The sequence below is a fragment of the Theobroma umbraticum genome, unplaced genomic scaffold (genome assembly GCF_002168275.2).
Source record: "Theobroma umbraticum cultivar Fairchild unplaced genomic scaffold, ASM216827v3 scaffold_95.0, whole genome shotgun sequence".
Taxonomy (NCBI): Eukaryota; Viridiplantae; Streptophyta; class Magnoliopsida; order Malvales; family Malvaceae; genus Theobroma; species Theobroma umbraticum.
In genome coordinates this window covers 11,878,331-11,890,591 of record NW_018397257.1, presented here as the reverse complement: position 1 = coordinate 11,890,591, position 12,261 = coordinate 11,878,331, and the positions used below count along the sequence as shown (strand labels likewise).

Sequence of the window (12,261 nt, the reverse complement as noted above, 5' to 3'; positions counted from 1 at the left end):
AAACATGATCTTATTTGCTAAATTTCACACACTGAAATTACTTTAGGTACAAGAAACTTCTCCTTCATCATAAAAAACAGAACACCCTTGGTAGCTCTTGCAGGCTCAGTTGATCAGTTCACCCTGCAGCAGCGAAAGGTCATGCATTTAGTAGAGAAAGTCATTCAACAATTCAATACTACATCAAGAAGAGAAGGAAAGGCTACATACTTTGAGCAATCCACATCAGAGGTGACCTTGTAAGGACAAGTAGTTCCTAATAATCCTGGGATCTCATTAACACGGGTGTAGTTGAGTCCAGGGATTCTGGCAGCACCTTCCTTAACGCAGTTGCATTTCTCCCTGCGATCTTCCGTGGTTTTGGCAGCTGCGTCCAGGGTCTTGATACCTGTGCAGTAACTTGGAGTCACTGTCCCTCCGAAGATGCCATAGCTAATGCATGGAATAAGATAGTAGGTCACCTCTTCGCATGTTATGGCTGCATTGACATGACGAGGGACAGCAGCCACCAACATGGAAACAAGCAACAGCATCAATCCCACCTTTGGCATGTTTTTGCCGCTTAATTTGTCATGCGATCCACGAAAGGGGCTGGCTCTAGCCTTCTGATAGAGTGCATGGGCTGGGCCGGGGAAGTTTCTGGTTGTTGGGGAGGAAGATTTTCCATAAACAGGATTGTTGGTATCAGAAGATTTTTCTTTGCATTTGATGATTAGATTAGATTAGCTGAGAATCACAAGTGAGAGCATCCAAAATGGTCTCGCACTCCAATCATCATACGCAAACGATGATTTGAATTTGGAACATAAATAACAACAAATGAGTGTTGATATTTGTATTTGACTTATTAATTAAAATATGATCCTTCTTAACAAAATATATAAAACTAGATAGAAAAAAAAGTATTAAGTGTTGATGTTGTGATGGTTGGACTTGTAGCTTTGGGCTGTAGGACCATGGACAGGCCTTTACCGTCTATAAGCTTAAGTACAATGGACATTAGACAATCTGTTTCAAAAATCAGCATTTTTTTTCGTTTGCGTTTCAATAGAGGGAGACCTAAGACTAGAGACTGGAGGGCGACCGCCATAGTTTTGGGTTTGGGTTTGGGTTTGGGTTCGGCTTCGGCTTTGGCTTTGGCACACTAGAAATATAGAATTGAAAAACTTTGATCAACTAGAAATCCAACCAAATTTCAAACAAGAAAATTTAAAATGGTTGCGGGCGGATGGAAATACTCATCAGACAGCGTGGTGATTAAGCCTCCAAACGATCGGCGACTATACAGAGTAATCGAGCTCCACAATGGCCTCGTTGCATTGCTTGTTCACGATCCCCAGATTTACCCTGACGGGCTTCCTCAAGATTCCCAATTGCCAGTTGAGAGTGAGCCTGAAGCTGAAGAAGATGAAGACGACGAAGATGAAGATGAAGATGAAGAAGACGAAGATGAAGATGAAGATGAAGAAGACGACGACGAGGAGAAACAGATTGAAGACAAGTCCTCTCAGACTAAAAAGGTTTTTCTTCTGCTCTGCTCTTTTTTCACCTCCTCATAATGATTGACCGGACCGGAAATGAGATTGATTTTGAATTTGGTTGCAGGCAGCGGCGGCAATGTGTGTAGGATTTGGCAGCTTATCTGACCCTCCCGAGGCGCAGGGTCTTGCTCATTTTCTAGGTTTCACTACTTTCACTTTTCTTCTCTTTCCATTTTGGTCGCTCAGAGGGACATACTTGTTTCTGCCTAGTGCATAATATTCATGAAGCTTTATTTCCTTGTAGAACATATGCTGTTCATGGGAAGTACCGAATTTCCAGATGAAAACGAGGTCTGTTCATCCGTATTCTCTCCTATTGCCATTTTAGATGCCTTGTCATTCTTGTTGGTAGCCCATTGGATTTAGAAATGATGTTCCCAATTACACATTGCCTTGACCAAAAAAGGTTGAAGATCAACGAGTTTTCAGTAAAAATTCTAGTGACTGTTCTGATAATATTCTATGCATGATTTTAATCTTTTGATGCCCCGTAACAATGAAACCCAACTGAAGTGAAATGGCAGCGGGTTCCACTGGCAGGACTATTTTACTTATGCTTATCCATCTGTACCATGTCTTCTCAATTTTGCCTTACATTCTCTGTTTTTTTTTTTTATTATTTAGTTGAACATGAAATGGCTGCATTTAATCCATCAAATTTTTTGCTTGCTTCAACAATTGTTAACCTAAGCAGTACGTTGATTTTTGTTTGGTGATGTAATTGTTGTTTGGCCTACCACTTTGACTCTTTTCTTTTGGTAGTATGATAGTTACTTATCCAAACATGGAGGGTCATCAAATGCATATACAGAAGCAGAGCATAGCTGCTACCATTTTGAAGTTGAAAGAGAATTTCTCAAGGGTGCTTTAAGAAGGTAAATGCTGAAACTTTAACCGACAAAACTTTAGTTATTGAATTAATTTTTTCTCTTCCCTTTCCATTGTTTGGCATGCAGGTTTTTGCAGTGGAGATTTTTAACGGAGCAATAATTTGGTTGTTGTTTTGGTACTGATTTCCTAAATTATGGCAGTGCTGAGAGACTTATGTTGATCTTTTTTCTTTATCAGATTTTCTCAGTTTTTTATTTCACCCCTTGTGAAACTTGAAGCCATGGAACGAGAGGTGCTTGCTGTGGATTCAGGTGTGCATCACTTATCTGAGTTTACTATCTGTCTGTCTCCTAACTTCATCTCCCCCCCACCCCCCAATCTCTTTTCTTTTTGTTTGTTTCTCCAATTTTTTATAAAGCTCCATTTTCTGTTGCCCTTAGTTTATACTTTTTATTGCACGTGCTAATGGTATATTTATGATTTCTGAATGGAACTGTAATTTAAACCAAAATTGGATTGTAGAATTTAACCAGGTTTTGCAAAATGATAGTTGCCGCCTTCAGCAACTGCAGTGCCATACATCTGAACATGGCCACCCTTTTAACACATTCTCCTGCGGTGAGACTCCCACCTTTGGTATTCTCTCTTTGATTGATTTGTTTACGCTGTTGGGATGAAAATGAGTATTTTCTTTTTCTTAAATGGAAGGGAACAAGAAGAGTCTGGTCGATGCTGTTGAGAAAGGGATTGATCTACGCAAACAAATACTAGAATTGTACAAAGATTATTACCATGGTGGACTGATGAAGTTAGTGGTAATTGGTGGTGGTAAGTTATGTGATTCTCTAGATTTGTGGCCACTGGTTAGAGTTTCTCTCTCTCTCTGCTGGAAACAATTCCTAACTTGGGACTTCATTTATTTTCACTGATATTCTTTTACCAAACTCCTGCCTCTTTCTTTTTTTTACTCAAAATTTTGTTTAATTTTTCTTGGCCCTTTTAACTTGTTTATATAGCCAATATTTTACCTTATGCTTTAAGTTTATAACCTATCCAAACATTAATTCTAACTTTTTTAAGGAAGTTCAGCAGTGATTATTTATGTGGCAGTTGGAAGAAATTATGATGGCATTTATACCTAAAATCTGTGTTTGCATTTTTTTATAGTATATTGATGATGATGATACTTGTTAATGATGTAGAGCCTTTGGATTTACTTCAGCAATGGGTTGTCGAATTGTTTTCGGATGTCAGACAAGGCTCTCTAGGAAGGCCAGAGTTTACGGTGGAAGGTCCTGTCTGGAAAGCTGGTAAACTTTACAGGTTACAGGCAGTTAAGGATGTTCATATCCTTGAATTACGGTGGACACTGCCTTGTCTTTTGCAAGAGTATCTGAAGAAACCGGAAGATTATTTGGCTCATCTTCTTGGGCATGGTAATATAATTCTGCATTATCTTATTGCTTAACTAGGAGGCTGCTCATGGAAATAATAATAATAAAAAGAAAGGATGCATATTTGTGCATTGGGTTGTGCTCATCATACACGAAGAGAATGGAAAAATTTCTGATGTTTGATGTGTAATAAGTGATTCCTGATACCTGACTATGGTCTTTGTACTATAAATAGTGTTTCTCATTGGCCGCAAATTCCCTGTTTATTCCTTGAATTTCTTTTCGTTTTTCCCGCTTTTCTCTCTTTATTGTTGAATAATTCACTTACACTTTTTTATGCTGCTGAAATTATGACGAATTTACATGGCTGGCCATGTGTTCTAAAGCTGAAAAGTAATAAACTTTTCCCTTTTTTTTTTTTTTACATTTTTCAGAGGGCAAAGGAAGCCTGCATTACTTTCTCAAAGCTAAAGGATGGGCAACCTCTCTATCTGCTGGTGTGGATGATGGGATGCAGCGATCTTCAGTAGCTTATATCTTTAGCATGTCCATCCATCTTACAGACTCTGGTTTGGAAAAGGTAGTACATCTTGTTTCATCTTCTATGCATATAACAAGCTGTAGAAAATAACACTCAGTTCTTCTGTAATGTTTTCAATTTTATCTGGTGTTGCATCTAGTTTCGTGTGGAATGTGCATTATAGGAAATTTGAATTCCAAGGAGGGTGTTGCTTCACTGTATCTTCCCATTCTGTTGCTGTTACTGCTACCTCGAGCTTTTAATAACTTATACTAGTGATGACCTTTGCCTAATCAGTTTTTCTACTACTGTGATTGTTTCTGTGTTTGTGTTTCTATATTTGATGTGCTTTTATTATTTGAAGTTGCTTCATGGATTTGATGGTTTTTTAGCCAGAATTATTAACTATCTCTTCTCTTTTTTTCCTCAGATATTTGACACTATTGGTTATGTTTACCAATACCTTAAATTATTGCGTCGACTTTCTCCCCAAGAATGGATATTTAAAGAACTGCAGGATATGGGAAATTTGGAGTTTCGGTTTGCTGAGGAACAACCTCAGGATGACTATGCTTCAGAACTTGCAGGTTGTTTTCCTTTTCTTTTTTGAAATTTTAACTTGAATACGTTGAAAAATTATGATATAACTAATTTGCTTATATTACTGTCATTGGTTTGTCTTGAATTCTTGATTGCCTACCTGTTCTATACTTTCAATTGACCTTGAAGCTTTATTTTGGTTGTTAATTGAAGGTGGACAATAGTTGATATGCTGGTTATATGCCTTGAAATTTATTGCGTATTTAATATGCCTGGTGTATGTTAAACAACTCGCACTTATATGGTTTCTGACAACCAGTGTCTATGCGTTGCTGGTTGGGTTGTGGGATTGTTTTATCCCTAGAAAAATTTGAGAGCTTAGGATTGATAGGTAGCCTTTGGGAAATCCCCGTAATTGCTAAAGCAACACATGTTAGCAAATACAAAATTATTATTTTTGATCATTGTCAGAAATTATGGGAATCCTGCTCACATCATTTGGGTATATGTGAAAAAGAAAGCTATTTGTTGGGTAATGCTAAAATCTTGTATTTTGATGGTTTTCCTGGAGTTTCTTTGCAATGATTCTGCGTTTTCACTATCAAACTATTCCCAGTGTTTCTTTGTTGCAGAAAATTTACTTGTTTATCCAGCAGAGCATGTCATTTATGGAGACTATGTCTTTGAGTTTTGGGATGAGGAAATGATAAGAAAGATTCTAGGTTTCTTCACTCCCGAAAACATGAGAATTGATGTAGTAACCAAGTCCTTTAAGTCACAAGGTACCTTTTTAACTCCAATTTTCAATCATTGCCCTGTTCTGTTCTATTTTATCTTAATTTTTTTTCTCTCTATGTCAAATATAAGATTATGTATGTTTTTATGTTAAGAGTCTCAGACAAATGAATTAACTTGATGCTATCAAGGCTTTTCTTTCTTTTGCAATTAGAAGTTACAGATGGTTTTGGTTCCATTGTTCCTTTTACATTGTAGATTTCCACCATTAGTGTGTTTCTTTAGTTATGATGATTCTGCTTTAACTAAAATGTGCATCATTTGTTCTATACCTGTAATATTGACAATTACAATTATAGGAAAGCAACTGAGCTGCCTAAACTCTCTCTTGTTGCAGATGTCAAGTATGAGCCTTGGTTTGGATCACATTATGCTGAGGAAGAAATTTCTCCATCTTTGATGGAATTATGGAGAGACCCCCCAGATATTGATGTTTCATTGCATCTGCCTTTGAAGAATGAGTTTATTCCGTGTGATTTCTCCATTCGAGCTGATAATATGCAAATTGATCCTGCGAACGAATCATTGCCTGTTTGCATTTTTGATGAACCATTGATGAAGTTCTGGTATAAGCTTGATAGTACTTTCAAACTTCCTCGTGCAAATACATATTTTCGGATCAATCTGAAAGGAGCATACCTTAACCTGAAGAGTTGTTTGTTGACTGAACTTTATATTCACCTTCTTAAGGATGAGCTGAATGAGATTATATATCAGGTTAATTTCTTATCATTTATCATTTTGAACCTTTCTGTTAGCGATTGATCTTGTCTTTTATGCAAAACTTGTTTAATGGAACCTTAAAAGTTTTCTTGTTCTTAAACTTCGTAATCATGAATTCTTGTTTTAGTGAAGATTTTTCTGGCCTTATGGCATGGGCTTGGCTCATACTTTTAGTTTCTTGTTGACCATTGACTCAGTTGACAGTTGACTCATACTCTTAGTTTATTGTTTACCGTTCGATTTCTTAAACAGGAAATTTAATTATATTTTATAGTTCGAAAGAATATCTCATAACAACAAATACTCATGCTTTTAGATCTCTGAATTTGAGTAAATACTATAAAATCATTAATGGTAGTCAATAGTAAAGTTGAAACCTTTGCGATTTTGCTTTAAGCAGCCTTTGAAGCACCAATTTAACAAGTAATTTGTGCTGATAAAGCTCTTACTTACCTGCCTAAGCTATGTCAGTTGACAAGTAATGTCTCATTAACAATCTCTTTAACCCCCCCCACCCCCACCCCCCCGCCCCCCCTCCGCTTCATTTAGCTAGTTTCTTAACAATTGTCATCATTGTTTGATTATGTTTCTAACCTTACGTTCATTAGTTTGTCCTTTCATATGTTATTAAAATCTGAACCTGAGTGGAATTTTATTTGCAGGCCAGTGTTGCCAAGCTGGAAACTTCAGTGGCAATGTGCAGTGACAAGTTAGAGCTAAAGCTTTATGGTTTCAATGATAACTGCCCCTGTTTTCTTTTTGCACAGTTTTTTGCCCCCCCAAACAAGGTTTAGGCAATCGCAAACTCTTTTTTACCAACCATTGATCGTTTTAAGGTACATACAATTTAGCATGTTTTCTTCCCTTTTCTTTGCCTGTCCTCAAATTGCGTGGTGCTCGATGTACATGTAATATGGGTGTCAGTGTTTGGGGAAAGAGCAAGTGCAAACTGAGGAAGCCGCAGTTTGATTAAGATTGGCACTTTAAAGATTGACTGTAAATTAATTTATTTGTTTACACTCTAGATGACAGTTGTTATCAATTAATTCTACAATTAGCTTACCACCTGACAATCAACAGACACACGCAAAGATTGAATTAGTCTTATAGTTTCTTGAGGTATTTGGTGTGTCTGATAAAGTGACACTGCATCTGACAGGTTATTAAGGAGAATAGAGAGAAAACTTTGAAAAATGCCAACATGAAGCCTCTCAGTCATTCATCCTACTTGAGAATGCAGATTTTATGCAAGAGGTTCTATGATGTTGATGAAAAGCTTGCTTTTCTAAAAGACCTTTCTCTATCTGATTTGAAGGCCTTTATTCCTGAGCTCCAATCCCAGGTAACACGAAAACATGGCATCTGGGTTTGAAAAATTGTTTTCTTCCATCAGTGTCTGCGTTACTGGACATGTGCAGATTGCATGCGATTTAATCCTGTTGAACCTTCTTGTAGTTGATCATAACACTTCAAGATTGGATAAAGTATTGTTAACGTCCTTATTTCGCATCATTTATGTACACTTAAATTACCCTTGAAACTTGGAAGTGATTGTCCAAAGAAGAGTTAGGGATATCCTTATCTATTCGTAGCTTGAAAAATAAATATATATAACATACTATTCTTTTATGATAGGTATGAGAATGGAATTTCAAAGAAAAACATAATTATATAATTGAAGGAAGACTCACCTGTGATGTATTATTGTGGAATCACAGTGATGGATTCCAAAATCTGCTTCTTTCAGTACTATTTCTTGATATCTCATCATACAGTTGCTAGGGACATCAATCAATTAATATAATTGTTGGGTTCTTTTTCTGGTTGTTTCTCTTCTCTTTACTTCTTAATGGGCATTTATCCCAGTTAGTTATATTTCTAACTGCTTATGTTGTACAGATATATATTGAGGGCCTTTGCCATGGTAATTTGTTAGAAAAAGAAGTACTTGACATATCAAATATCTTTAAAAGCAACTTTTCTGTACAACCGATGCCAGTCACAATGAGGCATAGAGAGGAAGTGATATGTTTTCCCTCTAGTGCCAACTTTGTGAGAGATGTCAGTGTAAAGAACAAGTCTGAAACAAACTCAGTGCTTGAGGTAACTGATGATGGTCCAATTCTCTATGAAATATCAGCTAAATATTCTCTTTTTCTAGTAATGTTTTTATGCTGTTATTGATTACATTATTTGGTTTTGCGTTGAAGCTTTATTTCCAAATTGAGCCAGAAGTAGGGGTGGAAGCAGTAAAACTGAAGGCCTTGATAGATCTTTTTGATGAAATTGTGGAAGAACCACATTTTAATCAGCTAAGGTGATCTTTTCTAAGTCTGAAAGTTTGAAATTGTACCAATCTATGATCTTTATATTGCAAGCTTGTCTTAGGAGATATTTCAAGCACAAAAGCACCCAAAAGACAGGCAAATTAAGTGAATTTTCCCTCAAGTGATTGATTGAAATAATCATTCACTTAATCCTTTAACTGGCCATAAAGAAAAGTTCTCTTGATTCTCTGAAGGCCGCACTCATGTTTTGTATGAGATCTGTACGTGTCCAGATTGCACTAGTTATGTACTATATCTGTCTGTATTCATGTTTGCAAGCATTGGTGGACATGTGTTTGTAGGGATGTGTGTGTGCATGAATTGAATGATTGGATGCCGTGTTCATATTTTGTGCCTTTATTTTTGTGGGCAATGCCATAAATTGAGTAATTAAAATGAGTTCTCTAATTCTTTATTTGATTTGGAATATAGGACAAAGGAGCAACTTGGTTATGTTGTTCAATGTGGTCCACGAGTGACATATCGTGTTTATGGCTTTTGTTTCTGCATTCAATCTTCCAAATATAGCCCAGTTTACTTGCAGGAGAGAACAGTCAACTTCATAAATGGCTTGGAAGAGTTGTTGGTGAGTTTTTAAGTCAGTTATATTGTATGCTGCTCTGTTCAGTTGCTTGTCTTTTATAGCCTATCAAGAATCTACAGCACTTTCTTTTGCATGCTTAACTGTAGTTGTATTATTATTATTTAATCAAAATGCTGTGCGTGGGTGTGTTTTAGTTATTTATTTTTTAAATTTGCAAATGCAGGAAGGGCTTGATGATGAGTCATTTGAGAGTTATAGGAGTGGCTTAACAGCGAAGCTGCTGGAGAAAGATCCATCCCTCTTATATGAAACCAGTCGCTTTTGGGATCAGATTGTTGATGATAGGTACCATCTATATACAATTTTGGTTGTTTTATATGTAATTTCCAATTGTTAGTGATAGTGCGGACTTCAAAATTGTACATCTAAGCAATAAGTAGAAGTTGATGTGGTAGAAATATGCTGTTTATGGTGTTACAACAAACTATAAAGCAGCCTTGAGGTGAGAAGTGCCGCTCATGTCAGTCCATGATGGCTCTACATTGGGCCATTCTCATCACCGTGTTTTGGTGATGTTTCTTGCTTTTGATTTCTTGAGTTGGAAATATTATTTATTTCATAATCGGAAAAGAATCCCATATGTTTCTGTCTGGAAGACAGCTGCTGTTAGATATTCAGAGCTTTGTGCTGTACTGATGTTCTTCCTCCATGCTATCTGTGGTTAACTTTCTTCTTGTGATGGATCTGTTGTTAACTTTCAGGTACATGTTTGACTTGCCGAAGCGGGAAGCAATGGAACTCCGAAGCATCCAGAAGGTAGACGTCGTGAACTGGTATAAAATGTACTTGCAACAATCTTCTCCGAAGTGTCGAAGACTTGCTGTTCGTGTCTGGGGATGCAACGCAGACCTAAAAGAAGCGGAAAGCCAAACTGACTGTGTGCAGGTCATCAAAGACGTTAAAGCCTTTAGGGCGTCATCAAAGTACTATCCAATCCTTTGTTAATCATTGCTGTAGCATAAAATAATAGACGAATTAGAGCAAGAGAGTAACAATGATTTTTGTTTCCATGTTTGGAGCTGGGAAGTGGGGTTCATTTAATCTGCTGCCCACAAGAGGGAATGCAGAGTCGGTGACAGACCAAAAATAGTGGAATAATACATTTATTCACGTTTCATTGAAATGTGGTTTTTGACCATTAATTGGATTTCGCATTAGTTATTATACATCAATTGAATGTATTGGATGTCTAAAACTAGTTAATGTTGTCATAATAGCAAAGTTTGTGTGTGTTACCAACATATTTAGATGTTGTCAAAGTATTTGATAAAACCTTTTTCTAAAGTGACTGAAGATGAAGCATATATACAGCCAAACTCTTACTCTTTAAGAGTGGCCAAAAACCCATAGATGTATTGCTTTCTGGAAAGCAACGATTTGTAGCTTTGAAAAATGGGGAAACAACACATACCTGGAGTGGGGCAGGAAGGATATTAACTCGAAGGTTCAGCCTTTCTGTAAAAGAGAAAAGGGTAGCCACATCATATTCTTTCCATTTGTCTCTTCATATCAACTTATTCCCATGCTTTGATTACTCTCCGAAATTGACTGATGTGCCCTTATTCTAAGGAAGACTGAAGGGGCCGTAATTCAAGCCGGGAACTTCGTGTGGTCCCAACATGGTAGGACCTAGCTCAATTTCACCAAATTTGCTTGCATTTTCATTCCACTTGTTTATATTTAATTATTCAAGTGTATATATATTAAATATCCATTTCTTAATATATACTCTCAATTAAGATCAATGGAATTAATTTGGTTCCATTTTTCTTCCGTGTCGGTTCAATAAATCAATTACATTAATTCAACAACCATGACCAGATTGAAATAACTAACGTAGTAGCAGCAGTACAAGATATTTTGTGTACTGAACAAACTCTTGTGATGTTGCAAAGTATATACAAGAAATGCGTGAACATATCAGCGCCTTAAACTATTTAATTGTCGGCTGCTACACGTGAATGTGAGCCAACCTCCCTCCAACAGAACTGGACATACCGCTTGCTTGTCTGCCCCGTCAACGTTGGCTTTCAAAAACCCAGTTTAGCAAATGTTCGATTTCAATCAAGTTTTGATGAGGGAATCAAATGAACCCTGCTCATTTATTCAAGTAGAAAATTAGGTAAGATGGCGGAGGATAATTGCTTAATGAAGATTTTCATGCATGTGCAGATCGAGATCCTTATCCTATTTTTGTCTGTTAAGGACCATCCCCCATTTGAAAGTGGGGAGCAACTTCAGTTTATGCTCTCAAACAGAGACATATAACGCCCTACTTGTCCACAACTGAGACTGAGAAAACTGCAGATTTGATTATTAAACAGGAACAGAACATCAAATTAGCAACCTGGAACTTTACCGCAGTAATTCTATTAACTTGAAAAGATACAGTTCAAAGATTGATGCATGTGGATTGTGGGCTGTGGAGGGAGGGTGTGTGGCCCACGGTTGTATGCATGTGCTCTCCCGATTTCCTCAAGTCCATTCGTGGCTCTGGCGGGCCCCTGTTCCTGACCCCACCTAGCTGTTGCCATTGCTGGCACTGCTCCGCACTCTACGCCTATAAATACAAATCCTCTTCCTAAGCTCTTGTACGCACAACACAAAGCAAATCATATTCCCCACCTTTCCATCATCCGACAGCCCAGATCTTGATCTTTTCTGTAGCATTACTAATTATTAGTTAAACAGGATTGCTCAGATATTTTCCTCAGCTATGCTTCTCTCTATTTTCCTGTTTATTAGCTTAAACTTGCATGGAATTGCTGGAGAATATGGCAGCTGGCAGAATGCACATGCTACTTTCTATGGTGGCGGTGATGCCTCTGGCACAATGGGTGAGTGCTGGACTACAACTGAACTTCTGACCCTTACCCTCTTTCTTTCTTTAGAGTTTTCAACATTCAATCTTTAATATGGCTGAGAATTGGTGGTAACTTGTGAAAGGTTTTGTTATGTGAACATTGATTTCCAGGAGGGGCTTGTG

At 37.3% G+C, this 12,261-nt stretch overlaps 2 protein-coding genes across 2 annotated transcripts; one reads left to right on the top strand and one right to left on the bottom strand.

Annotated features, from left to right (window-relative positions):
- LOC110412244 (non-specific lipid-transfer protein 1-like) lies at window positions 1–636 on the bottom strand. Its single transcript, XM_021422763.1, has 2 exons — window positions 211–636; window positions 1–123 (listed from the first exon to the last, which is right to left on the bottom strand). The coding sequence occupies exons 1-2, from the start codon at window positions 549–551 to the stop codon at window positions 114–116; spliced, it is 351 nt and encodes a 116-aa protein (XP_021278438.1). The 5' UTR covers window positions 552–636; the 3' UTR covers window positions 1–113.
- A 430-nt stretch (window positions 637–1,066) lies between these two features.
- LOC110412241 (Insulinase (Peptidase family M16) family protein) lies at window positions 1,067–10,417 on the top strand. Its single transcript, XM_021422760.2, is given in 19 exon segments — window positions 1,067–1,520; window positions 1,606–1,681; window positions 1,786–1,832; window positions 2,304–2,416; window positions 2,610–2,683; window positions 2,895–2,990; window positions 3,081–3,200; window positions 3,575–3,808; window positions 4,201–4,346; window positions 4,717–4,873; window positions 5,459–5,608; window positions 5,959–6,338; window positions 7,007–7,180; window positions 7,504–7,686; window positions 8,244–8,447; window positions 8,555–8,661; window positions 9,104–9,257; window positions 9,439–9,560; window positions 9,977–10,417. Coding segments are annotated over 19 exon segments (3,087 nt in total). The 5' UTR covers window positions 1,067–1,214; the 3' UTR covers window positions 10,221–10,417.
- The last annotated feature ends 1,844 nt before the right edge of the window (window positions 10,418–12,261 follow it).

What these genes read in the sequence shown, in the direction of transcription:
- LOC110412244 (XM_021422763.1), bottom strand. Translation starts at nt 551, where the DNA reads ATGCCAAAGGTGGGATTGATGCTGTTGCTTGTTTCCATGTTGGTGGCT.